This window comes from Betta splendens, chromosome 17 (assembly GCF_900634795.4).
Source record: "Betta splendens chromosome 17, fBetSpl5.4, whole genome shotgun sequence".
Taxonomy (NCBI): Eukaryota; Metazoa; Chordata; class Actinopteri; order Anabantiformes; family Osphronemidae; genus Betta; species Betta splendens.
The window spans coordinates 8348295-8365687 of record NC_040897.2 but is presented as its reverse complement, the minus strand read 5'-3'; the positions used below and the strand labels follow the sequence as shown (position 1 = coordinate 8365687).

The window sequence follows — 17393 nt, the reverse complement described above, 5'->3', positions numbered from 1 at the left end:
GAGCCTATTATTGGACCAAACCTGTTCTAACAGCTCAAGCCGGCCGACCTGTCCGCGAAGAGGTAAGGAGCCATTCCACCGTGGCAGCGTTCCTCCGCCTTTGCGGCCGGTTTCCGTTCCGAACGGGGGGAAGCGCTCAGTTGACAGCCCTGAGATCAGTGGTGTTGGAAAGGCTCCTGGCTTTCCTGTGGGGATGAGATGGGCAGCTGCAAAGTGAATCTCTGCCTGCTGGCCGGTTTCCTACAGACACACGGCGTAAATAACCCACATGTAAAACACTTAGCTGAGTCCCGGGACAGTTTCTCTTAAACACAAATTTACTTAGAAAACATGTTGCTGACAGATCTGGAGTCAGATCCACCTTAAGAAGCCTTTCCTTTGATTAGTAGTTGTAAAATGTAACCATGATGAACACCTATAACTATTTATTGTTATTTAACCCTGGGGTCCGACGTGAACAATTCCATATAATCTCCAGCCAGTTTTTTATTCACAAAGTTCCTCCTCAGCCCTGAATCCAGTAAGACGATAACATAATAAATATGACCTGGTGCCCTACATTGTGTGAGGTGCTGCTTCATGATCACTATTTTTGCTGCATGTGCTGCAGCAACGGGAGCCTTCCTACTTCCCGTCAGACGCTTCAGATTCCTTCTCCTCGCCTCCTCTCGAGAAAGCAGCGATCCAGCTCGCTCAATCAGGCCCATGAAGGGCACCCACCGTTACGAAGCGCATGTGTGTGTGTGTGTGTGTGTGTGTGTGTGTGTGTGTGTGTGTGTGTGTGTGTGTGTGTGTGTGTGTGTGTGTGTGTTTGTGTGTGCGCGCTCTCCAAGCACAGACACCATTTACAAATGATTCACTATGCTGAGTCACTTGCCCCCCCCCCCCTTCCCTCTCCTTCAGCAGCTCAGCTGAACAAACGCACACTTTTATAAAATGATAGAAAACAGATTCACCTCCCCGTGTGGGGGTAAGCAGGGACACCTTACAGGAAAACTAACAATTTGAGTGAGAGGACAAGCACCATCTGCAGTCATCGATCAAGCAGAAGCACGGTTTGTCTCTGCGCCTCTCGTCACCAAGATTAATGCTGTTTGTTTTCCTGCATAAACATCCTCCAGTAGATCGTGGGAACATTGGCAGAGCTCCTGCCACTGGATCAGTGAGCACACAGCTGAGATAGAAACGCTCACAGCTGTAGTCTGCAGCGCGCTGACGCAGCTGCACCGCGCGCCGCATTTGCACGGGGGAAACAAAGCCTGCGATCAGAGGAGAAGCTTCATCTGCTGCGTTAGTGAGCAGAGAAGCTGAATTCATAGGAAAACACCATTTGTATTTGTTTTATTTTGAAGGCAGGTAGTTTGTAGGACAGTTCAGTGTTCCCAGCTTGTTAACCAGCTGTGACCCTCATATTTACCCTCCAGCCCTGTAGGGGTCATGACCCCTAGCTCCGTAACAGCTGCCGCGCTGATGTACCGTCGTATTTAGCTCTGCTGACATTTCGAGATCTTCCTCACTGACATTTCTTGATGTTCAGCAGAGCCATCGCTCCACGGGAACAATGTTCCATTTGCTCCTGATAATCCACAGACCTCACTGTCAGCAGTCCATCGCTCCAGTGCTCTCTCAACAGAGGACGAACCACCAGTAAAAAAAATACAACCAAAAAAAAGCGATGACAGCAGGGTCTGTGGATTATCGGCAGTGAGTAAGAGTCTGTACAAACAGTTCAATTTTTGAGTCTTAAAAGCCCATCTTTTTGACCAGTGTTTACTTACTTCACTGTGACACCTCCTCAGGGAGAGAGAGAGGGAGAGAGAGAGGGAGAGCACTCGGTTGGATGATGAGAGGAGAAGCGCCGCAGTCACACCACTGTTAAAAAGTAGGTCACTTTCCCCACGTTTCACTGCCTGCCCAAAGCAGATGGGTGACAGCGGTAATTGGCATCAGGGACCGGAGCACGCTGTGACGGCTCTCTCTCCTGAGATGCTGCATCTCTACCTTTCCCCCGCTGTCTGCTGGAGTGTCTGCTCATGCCTGGCTGCCGAAGTTAAAAGAGACCCCTCACTGTCAGCCACGCGAGCACGGGAGCTGCTGTCGGGTCTGGATTTCAAAGATATAGCCGAACGTTCGCTGCAGAACTGGCGCATCGAATGGAGGTGCGGGTTGAAAAGTCACTAAAAGTTAGTACAGTGCAATCTATCAGAAGTGAGAACATTAAAGGATAATGTAATAGACGTGAGTGGTCCAATGGGCAAATCGCATTCAAGATTAGTCAGAGAATGAACTTCCACCTACATCATCTCAAACTAGGATCTACACCCATGAAGCACAGCCAATTAGAGAATAATCACACCATCTAAATTGTTTGTCAGCTATCAGGACGGATTAAACAGGATCTCACAGCACGATAAATGCATGTGACTTGGAAAGTATCCACTGGGGTCAGCGTCCTTCCTCATGGACATCAGTGCAGCAGTAAAGGAAGAGGGACACCTAGTGGCAGGAGAAGTAACTGTGACGGACGCCAGCGCTGTGCATCTGATCTACTGTGTATCTGTTGAACCTTCTTTTAAATTGTCCCTCACAGAAAATCATTTAGTCTCTTTGTTTGTGACCCTCTCAGGTTTTGTAAAAGTGGATCAAACAAAGTCAGACACCACTTTTTTTGCTGCCACGGCGTTAGAGGTTAGCAGCAGTCCTCCCTCTTGCGAATTACAGCTGCTGTGAGAGCACTTAAAGAATTTCCTACAGAGACCCCTTTTGACCCTCAAGAAAGATTTATAGTATCATGTGTCCACCACCTGTTTCAGGCCCGGTGCCCCTCTTTTCACCATCAGCACCCCCCAAAGCCGCTCCATCTTCATGCAAATTAGCTCCTCAGGAGACGGCTTTTTATTTATCTTGCATTTTCTTCTGTCCCCATTAGAGACAACTATGCTCGATGACTCACTACACCCGAATCTTTTCAGGCACCAGGTGCTGGCAACAAGCAACATCTTGAGAGTTTAACTGCTGTACCTTCCCAACATTTCAGGGATGTGGCAGCTATAATGCGAGTGATACCGTTTTAGGTTATGGCTGCTGACACATTCGCACCTGTGTGCATTTATCTGAACTGTGGTTCAGATGATGATGAACTGAATGACTTTTGGGGTACACAGAGCTATCTGATATGCATGAATCGTCCAGTAATAAGAACTATTCATTCATTTTATAATGGGAATCATTTACATTCACTCTGTGGTGCATCAGCTACACCACAACAAAGCGCAATGTGTAAAAAGAGGTTTGTTTCACACACTTGCATGTAAACTGATAAAAAATCTACATGCCTGCATACAGTCCACTCAAAGACAACAGTAGTCATACTAGCTTGCAAAATAAGGCACAGAACAAACAAATCTCTAAAGCATTTACAGTCGTTTCAAAAACCTAATATTCTTACACACTGAGGCAATGAATACTGAATTCAACCTAGCAGTCAACAGTATTCATTCATTATTGTAATTGATGTATGAATCTATACATTTTTTTTTTATTAACTTTTTTTGTTTACAATATAAATAGCTTTTTTGTCCTAAAGAGTTGATGTCATCCATTAATGTGCGTAAGTGCTGCAATTCAAACCAGTACCAGAATAGTAGTGTGTGTGTGGTGATGGAGGTGACAGGCCTCGCAGGTGTTTAGGTGTGGTAGAGTGGCACAACCCTGGTGATGTTCTGTCTACAAATGGGGCATAGATGCTGGGGGAGGGCCTGGTAGCAGCTGTAGCAGCAGCAGACGTGTCCGCAGTCCAACAGAATACAGTTACGTGGCTGACTGAGGCAAATCACGCACACGTTCTCCAAATGACCCCCATCTTGATGGGCCTCAGCACTGCCAGTTCTTGAGGCTTCAGCCTGCAGTCTCTCGAACTCTCTCCTTTCCTGCTCTCGCTCCCAGCGCGCCCGTAGGTGACAGTAGTAGCGTCGGCCCACCCACAGGAGGACCAGTGACCCGGCTAACGCGAAGCCGATGGCCAGCACCCTCCACCAGCCAGCCCTGCTGTCCTGATCTCCTCGCAGGGTATCGAAGCCTGTGATGCTTAAGAAGTACTCTGAACCATTCGAAGGAGGTCGAAGACTCAAGCTGCCATCAGTGTCAAGTATCAGCTCTCCCACACCAGTGAGAGCTGCACCCACCTACAAATGAAACAGAATATTTACATAAACTCTCTGTACAATCTTTTCCACTGGTTGTGTGTGAAATGTAATTGTTAAGAAATGAATGACAATAATAACTGACCTTAAGCATTTCCTCAGTCTCAAGTTGCCCTTTAGTCTTCTGTCCACCAATATATTCTAGTACAGTGTCAGTAAAGCCATGGTTGACCTGGTGAAACTTCTCGTAAGTAGTCTCCATGTGCAATCCGGAGGCCTGCAGAGGGCACAGCACTTTGACTGTGGTGTCATCCGACCCCAGTAACACGAAGGGCACAGTGTTAACTCTTTGGTGAACAACTTGCTGACTGTCAATCCTGCGTCACGTAGAGGGGTAAACAAAAGGGACTTTTTAGTCAGATAAAATGTCAAGTCAACATAAAATGTGGGGTATTGAATATGCATGATAATGCATTTTTTGTTGTGTTACTGTCTTGATACTGTTCTTACCAAGAGCGTGAAAGGCTGTTCCACACCAGCCTGTATTCTGTCAACATGAACTTCTGCAGCACTCCCACGGCCTCTTTTTGGAAGGGGCTCGTTAGAGACTGATCCACTGGCTGCACTGCACCTGCATATACAAACATACGCATACATCACAGAGGGTACAGTTATAAAGCTTAGGAGATATGTCTAAATTAGGAAACAACAACAATTACCTTCAATGACAACATACTGTAGACAGGCTCCTGGAGTGACGTTCAAGATGTCCTTGAGGTGTTTGTCAAGGACGAGATGTGGAGCATCCTGACAACACAAGGCAAAAGACTGTTTGTGTTTAGAGTACTAGACAGTCCTTGGGTTTAATGGTAACACACACCAGCCCACAGAAATAGTCTCTTAACATATTTTTAGAAGTGTGATTATTATTTGTCTGCCTGCAAAAATACAATGGTACAATACATGGTTTTACACTTAACAACCACCTGGATCATGTCGCAATAACGACTAACAGGAAAGACACAGAATGTAACTAACATCAAGTTTGTCTACTGATTTCCGGTTCTTCCTGTACAAATAGTAGCAGACACCAGAGACGGCAAGGCTGGTCCCCAAACACACTGCCTCAAGAAGCTTCAAACAAAATCCATCCATTCCCACTGGGTCTCCTGTCAGTGACCTACAGCAAACGCAGCATAAACAAAACATACACATTAGACTTATAAACACATACACACAAACGGAAAACGTGGCGAAGAGTGAATGAATGGAAATGATAAAACCTGCACAACACAAAGTGTGTGCCTGTTGTACGCATCTACAACATATTGTAGGTGGCTGTATTTTCCTGAATCCACTATAAAATGCCACTCGAATTGCGGTCAAAGCAGCGATCACAGCACAACAAAGCCTTCACGGGGGCTGAAGGGCCAATGTACTGACATCGATTAGCAAAAAGAAAGTTGCCAGGTCAGAACTAGCCGTCACCTGAATGCTTTCATTACGTTAGTAAACTCCGTGAGCAACATTAACTCAAAGTGTACATGTGTGCATACATTTATTTATAAGGTACAATGAATCATTAATTTGAAAAAAATCTGTTTTACCTGTCATAGAGAAGAAATCTAACAAGTTAACGTTCGGTAGAGGACTGTGGGCTACGTCACGTGACATGGCGACTACTACGTCGCATCACATGACGTAGGCAAAGTCGGCGCATGTCCCTTGCAGCCGCCTTCCTCATCGCCTTGTAGGCACTGACATGGCAGGAGGTGTCCGGAGGAAGTCTCCCGGTTCCCCGTCCCCAGTGTGGGGGAAGCTCCACACAGTGTGGCAGGACAAACATTTAGTCCTGTTCAAGACGGAATACACACTTCTGGTCGTTTCACTTTTGTGGTTCTTGGAGATCGGGATTAATGTGTGGGTCATACAAAAAGTAGCATGTGAGTAGCTGTGTGGCTAGTTAGCATGCTATAGTGTGGTACCCCAGTAGCTAGCGTTAGCATACCCACTACAGTACCTTCCCTCTGCCACCTGTCAGAGGATTCATAGCCTCTGCACAACTTGGTTTTACCAGCTGCTGCTGTTTGGTTCTGTGCAGCTAAAGAGTTGGTTTATGCTGTGAACCTCCTTAGCGTATTAACTACACGTTACTGATAACCTGAGATATAAACACTGGCCACTTTATTAGATGCTTCAGTTGTAGTATTCAAGTCAATATAGCAAGGTTGTGATTAATTCTTACGTTATATTTTCTTTTTATATTTCTCTTTTCTGCAAGTTTTAAGTTGATTTAGTTGTCAAATCTTTTTTAATCAAATACATCAAATTTATTAAAAAATACCGTCCAGAGCAGACCCTAATAAGAAACGTTTTCTGTCAGCCATGATTACAGATCTATGTTTTAATCTGCAGACACTGAGATAGACTGGAAAGCCTACATGGATGAAGTAGAGGGTGTCATCAATGGCACCTATGACTACACCCAGCTTAAAGGAGACACAGGCCCCTTGGTGTGAGTGTTGCAGACTAATGTTTGTATACTGGTTGTTAAATATTGTATTTAGTGCATCTATAAGATTACACTATGGTGTTGTAGGTACCCGGCTGGATTCGTCTACATCTTCACAGCTCTCTACTACATCACGAGCCATGGGGTGAACATCCGTCTGGGCCAGTACCTTTTTGCTGCTTTCTACCTCATGACACTGTTCTTGGTCTTCAGAATTTACAACCGCACAAAGAAGGTCAGTCTGTGTGACTGAAGCTCTGATTTATTGTGTTTTTCATGCAGAATATTAATAAATTGGAGTGTTTGTGATTAATGCCTTTTATAATTGTATAAGTTCCCTCTTCGTTTCTTTTTCCAGGTTCCTCCCTATGTGTTTTTCTTTGTGTGTTGTGCTTCTTATCGGATTCATTCCATCTTTGTGCTGCGTCTTTTTAATGACCCAGTGGCTATGATGTTGCTGTTTGCAGCTGTCAACCTCTTTCTAGATGGACACTGGACACTAGGCTGCGGCATTTACAGGCAAGTGTGGAATCTTCACATTAAGCTTAGGATGCGTAAAAATGCCATGGCTTTCTTTAGGAGTCTTGACGCAATCGTGTTGATGATTTTTGCCATATGATGAACTTCTTCCACTCTTTTTCTTGTTTTTGACAGTTTAGCAGTGTCTGTGAAAATGAATGTGCTGCTTTTTGCTCCTGGGCTACTTTTCCTCCTCCTGTCTGAGTTTGGTCTAATCAGAACTATTCCAAAGCTTTCTCTGTGTGCAGGCATACAGGTAAAGATTTTCTTTAAACAAATTTTAGGCGTCATTTATGAATATATTGTTCTTGATTTTCAATGATTATCTCTGTATTTATATTTCTGTACCACAGCTTTTTTTGGCTCTTCCTTTCCTCCTGGAGAATCCAGTTGGTTACGTGAGCCGGGCTTTTGATCTTGGTCGTCAATTTATGTTCAAGTGGACGGTGAATTGGCGGTTCCTGCCAGAATGGCTCTTCTTGAATCGTTACTTCCACTTAGTCCTGCTGGCTGGCCACCTGCTCACCCTGCTGCTCTTTGCTTTCCGTCGCTGGAAGAGGTGAGACAGACTTCAACTGTGCCAAGGTCACTGTTGGCATTATAGCTGGAGATGGACTGCAATAAATCAGGGGTTCAAATGGTGCCAAATTTTGTTTTGTGTTAACGATGAGCAGCACTGTGAAAACCTGCTTATAATTTTCTCTCTCCTCAGACCAGGAGAAAGCATCTTTGAACTTCTTAAAGATCCAGGCAAGAGGCGACACCTTGCTCAGAAAAACAGCGCTGATCATATCCTTCACTTCCAATAAAATATTCCTGTGTGCAGAACAGAACAGCTCTGCATCTACTTTTAAGTGTCAAACACATCTGCCCATGATTGGGCAGCAAGGATCACATTTCCTCATAGTTTGCATGGAGCCTTAACAGACAACCACAGATAGTGCTCATTCTTTTCACCTCTAACTTTGTTGGTATGTGCTTTAGTCGTTCTTTGCACTACCAGTTCTACGTGTGGTATTTCCACACCCTGCCTTACCTGCTCTGGAGTGGAGGAGTCAAGAAGTTGGCCCACTTACTCAGGTAAGACAAGAAATAGTTGATATGATACAGTATGTCATGTGGCATCAAGCAGATACACAGTTTTATCCTTGCGTCCAGGGTCCTGATCCTGGGTCTGATCGAGCTTTCATGGAACACTTACCCCTCTACCAACAGCAGCTCAGCTGCCCTTCATGTCTGCCACCTCATCATACTCCTCTGTCTGTGGCTGGCCCCACCTCTGTCTTCAGCCCCGGCACAAACTCAGGAACAAAAGGCAGCAAAGGACAAACACCACTGAAAACAACGGGCTGGATGCCACATTGAGCCTTAACAGCTGCCAAACAGCCTCCGTCCTCCTCTTCGTTTATGTCGTCGCAACACAAGTGAGAGAGGGAGGTCACTGAGGTCACCGTTTAAATTAGCAGAACATTTGAAGCTTCTTGTCTCAGCTCACTGCTTAAAGCGAAGGAAGCTACTGTAACACGTGGGTGCGGTGAAAAGATGAGAGGAGAGGGAGTGCTGGTCAGTGCCACGGAGACATTGTAAATGTCTTGCTGTATAGAGGTGTTTTATTTATTATGATATAATACACTGCCCATAATTTTGAACTATTTTCTTCTCTACAGGCACCAAGAGCTGACATTTATTATCATTTCTCTGACATTTCTGCATGTCGTGATAGATATTTTCATGAGAGGTATTTTCAGTACATCTATGTTTTATATTTTTAGCGGCTGTGTCATTTTACACAGATGAGTAATGTTGTAGTCAGTCGTCTAAATGTCCAACATAACTGGTCAACCCTCTGTTAAGAACGGCACCCTGCTTTCATCGAGACATAAGAACGTGGATTTAATGTGAAAATAAAATGTCTGGACTCGACTCGGACAAATTTATACTAAAAAAAGACTCTGTTTTTTTTTTGCATGTATTTTTAACATATTACAACAATCCACAATTTGCACACTTCAGTTTCAAACAAATGTCATTATTGAAAGTATTCGCTCGTAGTTTATCACTTAATCATCCTGAAAATTGAATCAGTTTCTATTTGACAATGAGTTACTAGGTTATTAAGTAATAACTGTCATACTACACTACAGAACGCTCATTAAAGTAGTCAAGGCATTCTTGTGATTGCATAAATATATTAAAAGGCCACTTGGTCAGCGTGATGTAAAGGGTTGTCTTAGATAGAAATGCATTCTAAGCAGTACAAATCATGTGCAACACATTGTTAGAATGAACTAGAGTGAACTATGTTATTACTCTACCCTGTAAATCAATGACAGGATTCGCTTCTTCATGTGAAGGCTTCTCTGATAGGTGAGAGTGGCTCAGGTTCCTCAGAGATCATTGTCTTACATATTATTGGGGTTGTAACACAGCATGTTTAGCTTGATGTTCTCATCCCAGTGGCGAAGCAGCAGGAACAGCTGTCGGGCGGCCCCCTTCAGCCCCGCCAGGTCCACTCCCTCGGGCAGGTCCTGACAGCGCAGCCAGAGGTCCGCCTTGGCAGCCACCAGCTCCCACTCCATGAAGTAGCCGGCACAGCGGTGCTCGAGCCAGGCCAGAGCCACAGCCGTAGCCCAGCTGGAACCCTCCAGGTCCTCCTGAGCGGAGTGGCTGTTCTCCTGCACATCAGCCAGGTCTGCGGATGAGCCGTCGCATACGTCTGTCTCGGACCCGCGGCCGCTGTCGGCCTGACCGTGGCCGTGGCTCTGAGAAAGGCCGGCAGACAGCTCCAGGGAGCCCTCCTCGGAGCTGAGGAGGTCAACCCGGTCAGACAGGCGCCTCCTGCGGAGCCTCGGCTCCAGCATCAGGGGATTGTCGTCCGGCGCGTGGTGGAACGGAGGCGCGGTTGGGTTGATGAGGGAGCAGGAGGATGGAGAGAAGGTGACGTGGTGGCTGGCGGCGCCCAGGAGCTTGGCAGAGGTGGACAGGGACGGGGCGCTGGGAGACGAGCAGCGGAAAGGTGGGCTGAGGCTGCGGCGGTGGAGGCTGTAGGGGGACGCTCTCTTCAGGCGGTCCAGCGTGATCTGAACGCACTCCGAGTACAGCTCTGTCAGAAGAAAAGCTCCGGATGCCAGCTGCAGGCGCACCTGAGGAGAGGCCGTGGAAGTGGATTAATACGTGGATTCACAGGCTTGCTTCTTTTTATTTTTATTTTTGTCTAGTAAGTCTGCACAGCACACCAGAGGCAAATAATCTGGAGATTCAGCTTCGGGCTGTTTCTCAGTCTCGGCAGACAAGCAGTGAGACTTGAGAGGAACCTGCTTCCCTGATGAAATGGAGGATCTGAGCCTGCCCAGCGGCAACCTGCAATATATTATAATTTTTTTTTTCACATTGACATACAGTATATTTAGCTTAGAAGGCAAAATAACAGGAGTAGTCAGTTGTGGTTTAATGAGCATCGCCTTGTATGCACACGTAGCACTCACCTGGTGCCGAAGAAGCTCTCCATTGACTTGCTCTCTATCGATCTCTGTGAACGAGTGCATGCGGCTCCTGCTGTTGCCGAGGCTGCAGCAGAGACATCAGTGTGGCATAAAGCATGAAACAGTACTGCCTCATCAGTGGTGTGGTGTTTCTGATTAGCACTTAAAGGCTCAGTTCACCCAAATTTAAAGTCCACTTTAAGTCCACAATTTCTAATCAACAGATTAACAGAAATGTTGCTATTGCATCCTGAATAAAAGAGTGTGAGTGTTTATTTTAAAAATAATATAATAATAAAAAAATAATAATAATAATAACACAATAATTTGGGTGAATAGGTCCTTTAAGAGCTCAGAGGTGGAAGGGTCACCTAGTCAGGGAAGAGCCCCTCGGATGCTTCACCTGCATTCAGACTCACCTTGCGTTTGGAGCCGACCTATCGCTCAGGCCTGACTAACCTAGGGGCTATACTGACTCTAGAGCAGGCCCACAGCGGTACTTACTAGAGTCCCAGGATGTAAGGCTACAGGGTGAGGCAGGAGTGTCATCTCTGTCTGAGAGATACAAAGACCGTTGTTGACCTGCAGTGCTGACATGCGACAACATGGCCGACGCCTGGCGCTCTGCGCCGTGTTCTACCTGCGGAGTTCCACGCGTCCTCCTCGCTGTCGCCGCTGGTGCGGCGCCTGCCCAGACCCACGGAATAGGCCCTCTGCCTGCGGCTGCCCGAACTCTGCCTGCTCCCAGCATGCACTGCTGCACAAACAGAGGAAAGGCTGATTTGCATGATGGCTGATTTCAAATGTCCTAGGCTCTCGGTTAAGACTTTGTATAATATTGTTAGGCTTGATACGATGTGTGTGTGTGTGTGTGTGTGTGTGTGTGTGTGTGTGTGTGTGTGTGTGTGTGTGTGTGTGTGTGTGTGTGTGTGTGTGTGTGTGTTAGTGTCAAACCTGTGTTTTCGACATCCAGGTTGTCTGGCAAACCTTTGTTGGGGTTCCTGTCAGTGGTGGTGAAGGCCGTGTACATGCAGACGATGTTACAGTGCTTGCTGGTCTGGATGGCCTTCATGCGGTAGCGCTTCGCCGAACCTGAGGAACCACGAGTGACGGCATCGCGCTCAGACGTACAGTAGCCAGCTTGTGCTTTAGGAGGCAGGAGAAACCACCAGAAGACTCTCACCGTGCCCACCGTCGCTCTCCTTCTCTGCCGTCTTCTCAAAGTCCCTCACCACCGAGCGAGCGGTCAGCTGGTGAATGATCTCCGCCCACGGCTCCCCTCCCCGTCTGTCCCCTTCGCGGCCCTCACCCCCTGCCGTCTCCTGCCCCTCGGGGGTCCACAGGTGCCCGAGGTCCACGGTGACCTCCCAGGACACGGGCCTGCCGCCCAGCAGGCCGTGGACGATGGAGCGGCACTGACCCGGAGGGGGGTCCTCTGGGGGCGCAGCCACGAAGAGGTCGTTTGGGTCGGCGAAGGCGTCCCAGTCCATGGGAGAGGCGGGGAACAGGAGTCCATCTGAGGGCGGAGGAGAAAGTCAGCAGAGGCGAAACAGGAGACGAGTCCCGTCTGTCTTGATTGTGGCTCTTACTGGAGTCAGTCAGGCTCCTCCGCGACGGAGGCTTCGTCTCCCCGTCGCTCTCGTCCAGCCTGCCTCCCAGCGTCTGGTCGAAGGAGACCCTCTCCAGGGCTCTCCTCAGGCGATGCATCTCCAGCTCCCCCTGGGGAGACGAGAAGCTGCGGGCCGCCATGGTGGAGCGGGCCAGCGCTCTCTGCCTCCTACGCGACTCCTCGCTTCCGCCGAGGTGCCCTTTCTGGATCCAAACGCAGGTTAGCTGTATGTGCGCGCTTCAACGCTAAGTGTGCGATCACGAATCAGACCTTTTTCGTTGTGTTGTCGGGAGTTTCCGCTGACAGGCTCTGCTGCCATGTGGAGTCCGCCCAGCGAGACAGGGATGTCCTCTGCTCTGGAGGAGGCATCTTCTCGAGGCCTTGGGGCAGAGAGCCCGTGTCCAGGACCGGGTCCGACGGGTTGGGGTCGGGCAAAAGCGGGCCACCGGCAGAGTCGGAGTTGGACGGGGCACGCGCGTGCGAGCGGGACGGTGTCTGCAGACTGTGCTCACTGCTGAGCGAGCAGCGGGTGAGAATATACTGCTCCTGGATGTAGGAGGTCTCCTGGATTCTCCTCCTCACGTCGGCCGACCAGTCCAGCTCCACACCTACATGGACAAGCGCCCATGTTACCCAACAGCGAGCAAAACGTGCCCGCTACGTTACTGCAGGACTTCTTCACCCACCTGGGCTGGTGCCGGGGTCTGTGTCTCTGGCACAGGAGAACTCCGAGGAGATTTCCCTGGAGATCTCTCTCAGAGCCTCCTCCAAGTCGGCGCCATCTGCACACGTCCCCACAGGCATTAGCTCAGCGGCAGGAGGAGGCGACAGCTCGTCATTGGACTGGCCGAAAACCGAGCCCGCGGAGCCGCGGTGGACACCTTTATAGCCCTGACCTTGAGACTGTGGAAACAGGACGCATTAGACGCCTTCCTTCTCCATCATGACGCGCGCATTTTAAAGGTACTCAGCTACATCGTACCTCCGCGTGTTTCACTTTGAAGGCTGTCATATCATACAGAGTGCAGTATCCAATGAGGCAGTTTCCGGGGTAGATTGGAGGAATTTCATTGGGTGAAAGAAGCGCCTCCATGTGTTCTGGCAGGTACCAGTCAACCCGGACGTCAGTGAGCACGGGTTCAAAGGCCTTTTTCATGGACTTTATTAACTAAGAAGGTTTAAGAAATGTATTTAGATTTCCATGTTAACTGTGAGGAGACTGTGTTTCCACTAAGCTACTTTAACTGCTTTGAACAATTCCTTCCATTAACTCTTCAAAGTAAAAGCTTTTTAATTTCCCTGCATTTCATATTTTGTCCAGAAGGTGGCAGTGCTGCACAGTTGCTGACCTTGGGCTGGAGCCTCTCCTCTTCATCCAAGAACTCTGTCGTCCCTCCTGTCAGCTTGACAACGCCCTGCAGGAGCCTCCTGCAGGCTCGAGGCCCCAGGCCCAGGCCAAAGCATCTGCAGCGGTGAGATATATATTCTTATAAATATATATTAGAAGAATAAGAGAATAAAACACCTTATCTGGATGTACCGCAATGTAATTATTACCCATAGAAATCTGACACACCCTGAGTGAATACATGTATCTAGGTTGCAGAAGTACATCTAGAGTACGATGACGAGCATGACTCCAACAGGAGAATACTAATGAAGGATAAATGTGAATTGCTGAAGGGCCTGGGGGGAGGCGGGCGGTGGGGGGGGGGCGTGACTCCTGCTGCAGAGGAGAGCACTTAACAGGATTACTGGGCGGGGCAGAGGAAGACTGCCTTCAGTTCTTCATGGTTCTCATCGTTCGCTTTCCTCATTCTGCTGTTATGATTATCACTTATTTCGAAATGAAACTGCTAAACGTCTCGTTTGCAGCCTCCCTACCTGCCGCCGCACGTGTTTCGGCGCACCAGCTCCAGCACTTTGGCCACGTTGCTGACGGAGCCGTCTGTCACGATGAAGATCTGGCGTGGAAACGAGCGCTGCACGGGCTGCTGGTAGACCCAGGACAGCGCCCCCTGCAGGTTGGTGCCCCGCATGTCGGCTCGCATCCGCTGGACGTAGTCGTACGCCTGCATCAGAGTCGCCTGCGTGCAGACAAACACACGCGCAGCGGAGCAGGTATCAGGGCGGCAGCACCAGTCAAGCAGCACCAGCCCCCCCACCCCTCTTCCCCCAATGGCCGCCCCAGAGTGGACAGCAAACATACACCTAGCACCAGCACTACACCTGCCCTAAATCACACAGTGGGCAAACACGGCCGACAGGAAGCAAGCGTGAAAGGTCACCATATGGTGAAGAGCGTGTTTGTCCTCGCAGCCCCGGGTCGGGACAGAACCCGATACTCTGCTGCTACGGCAACCCAGCGAACGGAGCTACAGTACTGCCTGATTAGACAGCAGAAAAAAAAGACACTCCAAATGCATGCCCCTCATCTTCCAGGAAAGAATGCATATGCATATCAGGAATATCATCTTTTCCTGAGTTCTGTAAATACTACTAATTCAGATTATCGGCGCGTCTCGTGAACTGACATCAGTGCAGAGTTTGCTGGAGGTGAAGAGGGGTTTGACAGTGGTCCCGAAGCCCACGATGTTCAGCAGGGTGCGGGAAGGGAGGCTCTTCAGTGCCACCACCATGGCTTCCTACACAAACATGAAGGCAGAGGAATCACAGCGCGTGGAGCTGGGAATGAACCTGTTTTTGGTGGTTTTGCCCCGTGTGCGTCTCACCTTCACGCGATGAATGTTGGCTCCGCTCATGCTGCCGCTGCGATCCACGAGGAACACCAGTTCCCTGGTGGCCTTGTGCAGCTCCAGAGGTTCGCTCAGCAGGTCCGGGCAGAAGTTGAGCATCAGCACGGGGCTGCTGAGGATGTCCTTGTGGTAGCGCTTCCTCAGGAACTCCAGCTGCTGGCGAAGGGGAGCATCGGCATTCGTCAGGTACGAAAGGGGAACCGAGGCGCCGCGGGGGGTCCGTCACCAACCTTCCGCTCCGGGTCGGAGTCTTTGCGAGCGCAGCGGGCGAAGTCGCGGCGGGAACCGATCAGCCGTTCGTACTGGCTGAACGAGAGGCGGCCTCGCTCCAGGATGACCAACGGGCTGTGGGGTTCTGTGAACGGAGACGCTTTACTCAAACACAAACACGACGCGAGGAACCAGAGCCCCTTCTTGCATGCTCACCACTGAGGTGCAGGATGATCTCGATGTGTCGGTCAAACGAGTGCTCCTGGGCCAAAGTGATGTAGGTGGCAGAGGCACTTTGGGCACTGGGGTCTGCATCTGCCCTCAGAGCGTGAGTCGGACTCTCCAGCCCTGTAAAGCAATTCACACAGGGGTGAAACAGAGAAGACACGCTGCCTTTTAAGCCGATGCCACGGGCTGCGCTGTACCCGCTAACAGGCAGGCCCCTCGGACCAGCAGCTGGAAGCTGAGCTCGTAGGGCGCCAGGTTGGCGGCCGGCCTGGTGAAGATGGCGTGGGCGCACTGCCGCTCAGAGTCGGGGGCTCTGTCCGGTTTCCCCGAGGCGGCGCCGAAGCAGCTGGTGGGTCTGGGGAGCACAGCGACGGAGAGGGGTTTCAGAGGACACGGGTCAAGGCGGAGCCGTCCCACAGTGGATCGCTGTTCCATAAATACCCGCTTTCTTCAGATTTCCCGCCGTTTTCGCTCTTGCTAGGAGTCATCTGGCTGCTGACGATGGGAGTCAGTAACGTGGGGTAGACGATGCGGATGGCGCCGTTTTCTAGCGTGGGGAGTTCCAGTGTGGTGCTTATGATGATGGACACGATGTCCATGGGCCCAATGAGCCCCGTGCCCACGATGAAGGTGGTTCTTTCAAGGTCTTCATCCAGAATGAGATGCCCTGAAAAAAACAGGCAATAAGCTAGCTTCATCCTGAGTTTAACTGATGGGTGTTGTTTTTCATAGTCTTTCAACCCAGAAACCATGTCCCCCCCCCCTCACCGTTGGTGCATTGCAGGTCGTGTCCGGAGCTCCCACAGCAGCCCCACTCCTGACCACAGTGGCCATCAAGACCAGACCCGGGGCAGCAGTCCAAGCAGCAGTCCTTCAGCTTCCCTCGGCTCTCGATCTGGACCCCCAGCAGCCGGCCCGCGATCACAGCCTCGAAGTCAACGATCACCTCCTTCTCCGCCAAAGGGTACACAAACACGCCTGCGTGGTTTGCCACACAAAACAACAACTTCAACCTTTGGCTGCAACAAAACGTGTCACTTATTTACGAAGCCTCCTCAGCAGCTCACTGTTTGGATTATTTATCCCAATCTCAATCTAGTTTATTCATAAAGCCCTTTAAAATAACAAGGTTAGCCAAAGTGTAGTACACAGACACACCCAAACATGAATGCAATAAAACATTTAAAATACAATAATAGGTTATAACAGTAAAACAAGCAATCGCAATAAAAGGTCAACTTCTAAACTGTGTTAAAAGCCAAAGAAAAGAAATGTGTTTTAAGAAGGAAAACAGGAAATTCTTTGGCCTCTCTTATGAACAGGTTGGATAGATACTGTGAAGCAAGGCCATTAAAATGCTTATCAAGAAATATTTTTTTTTAAATGATGCGTGAATGCACTGGCAGCCAGAAGAAGCTAATATTGGGGGAAATGTGATCATACTTTTGTGGAACCAAGACGAGATGCAGCATTTTGATGAGCTGCACATGAAACAATAAAGACTGGTTGATCCCAAAATTAAATGCATTACAATAGTCTGAAAAAGCTGGTTTTGATGACTGCTTTAATACGTGGTTCCAGACTAAAGTCCAGCTCCATTTTATCGCCCTGGTTAGTAACTATAGCTTTTTTCAGATTTTGACAGAGAACCAAGACTCACAGGGAGAGTTTTGCACGTGGGCAGCATGTACAGTACAATGAAAAATGAAGAGGCCCAAGGATGGAGCCCTGAGGCACTCCACAAGTGAGAGGTGCTGTCGAGGCCACAGAGTCACCGATACTAATTCAGAAGCTCCCATCAGATAATGCGGAGCTGAAGATTAAGCAATGTGGACCCATTGGGCTTTTCTTCCTCTCACCACTGACCTTCCACAGACTCCACATCAGCATTGGCGTAGGTGAGACGCGCGGTGATGCCCAGGGAGCAGCCGTTGG

General features: G+C 49.0%; 3 protein-coding genes and 1 long non-coding RNA gene across 8 annotated transcripts in view; 2 read left to right on the top strand and 2 right to left on the bottom strand.

Annotated features, from left to right (window-relative positions):
- Positions 1-3187: 3187 nt before the first annotated feature.
- On the bottom strand, positions 3188-5877 carry mul1a (mitochondrial E3 ubiquitin protein ligase 1a). Of its 2 annotated transcripts, none has more exons than XM_029132507.3 (6): positions 5750-5877; positions 5181-5322; positions 4862-4949; positions 4653-4773; positions 4288-4519; positions 3188-4184 (listed from the first exon to the last, which is right to left on the bottom strand). In XM_029132507.3, the coding sequence occupies exons 2-6, from the start codon at positions 5295-5297 to the stop codon at positions 3687-3689; spliced, it is 1056 nt and encodes a 351-aa protein (XP_028988340.1). In that variant the 5' UTR covers positions 5298-5322; positions 5750-5877; the 3' UTR covers positions 3188-3686. The 2 variants fall into 2 exon arrangements, with proteins under 2 accessions (XP_028988340.1, XP_028988339.1); XM_029132506.3 differs by lacking the exon at positions 5750-5877 and adding an exon at positions 5426-5603.
- Positions 5878-5904: 27 nt separating this feature from the next.
- Positions 5905-8702, top strand: alg3 (ALG3 alpha-1,3- mannosyltransferase). Its single transcript, XM_029132503.3, has 9 exons — positions 5905-6085; positions 6558-6657; positions 6742-6889; positions 7013-7173; positions 7309-7429; positions 7527-7732; positions 7886-7962; positions 8109-8253; positions 8332-8702. Exons 1-9 carry the CDS (start codon positions 5905-5907, stop codon positions 8510-8512), a joined length of 1320 nt encoding a protein of 439 aa, XP_028988336.1. The 3' UTR covers positions 8513-8702.
- Positions 8703-8765: 63 nt separating this feature from the next.
- The window catches only part of vwa5b2 (von Willebrand factor A domain containing 5B2), an 8698-nt gene continuing 70 nt past the window's right edge, over positions 8766-17393 (bottom strand). The window contains exons 1-21 of one of the 4 annotated variants that reach the window (XM_029132498.3): positions 17325-17393; positions 16227-16436; positions 15900-16125; positions 15656-15813; positions 15447-15578; positions 15251-15375; positions 14997-15176; positions 14799-14909; positions 14149-14351; positions 13614-13728; positions 13247-13432; positions 12951-13167; positions 12535-12872; positions 12245-12467; positions 11839-12171; positions 11610-11747; positions 11296-11412; positions 11160-11210; positions 10659-10740; positions 10410-10533; positions 8766-10316 (exon numbers count right to left, since the gene is read on the bottom strand). The exon at positions 17325-17393 is cut by the window's right edge and continues 70 nt beyond it. In XM_029132498.3, coding sequence (XP_028988331.1) covers positions 9576-10316; positions 10410-10533; positions 10659-10740; positions 11160-11210; positions 11296-11412; positions 11610-11747; positions 11839-12171; positions 12245-12467; positions 12535-12872; positions 12951-13167; positions 13247-13432; positions 13614-13728; positions 14149-14351; positions 14799-14909; positions 14997-15176; positions 15251-15375; positions 15447-15578; positions 15656-15813; positions 15900-16125; positions 16227-16436; positions 17325-17393 — 4079 coding nt within the window. In that variant the 3' untranslated portion in view covers positions 8766-9575. The remainder of the gene's footprint in view (positions 10317-10409; positions 10534-10658; positions 10741-11159; positions 11211-11295; positions 11413-11609; positions 11748-11838; positions 12172-12244; positions 12468-12534; positions 12873-12950; positions 13168-13246; positions 13433-13613; positions 13729-14148; positions 14352-14798; positions 14910-14996; positions 15177-15250; positions 15376-15446; positions 15579-15655; positions 15814-15899; positions 16126-16226; positions 16437-17324) is intronic. The other 3 variants (XM_029132500.3, XM_055503837.1, XM_055503838.1) reach the window with 3 other exon arrangements.
- LOC114844851 (uncharacterized) lies at positions 13615-17362 on the top strand. Its single transcript, XR_003783773.3, has 4 exons — positions 13615-13736; positions 14140-14288; positions 16243-16422; positions 17094-17362. It is a non-coding gene; the product is annotated as an uncharacterized LOC114844851 (long non-coding RNA).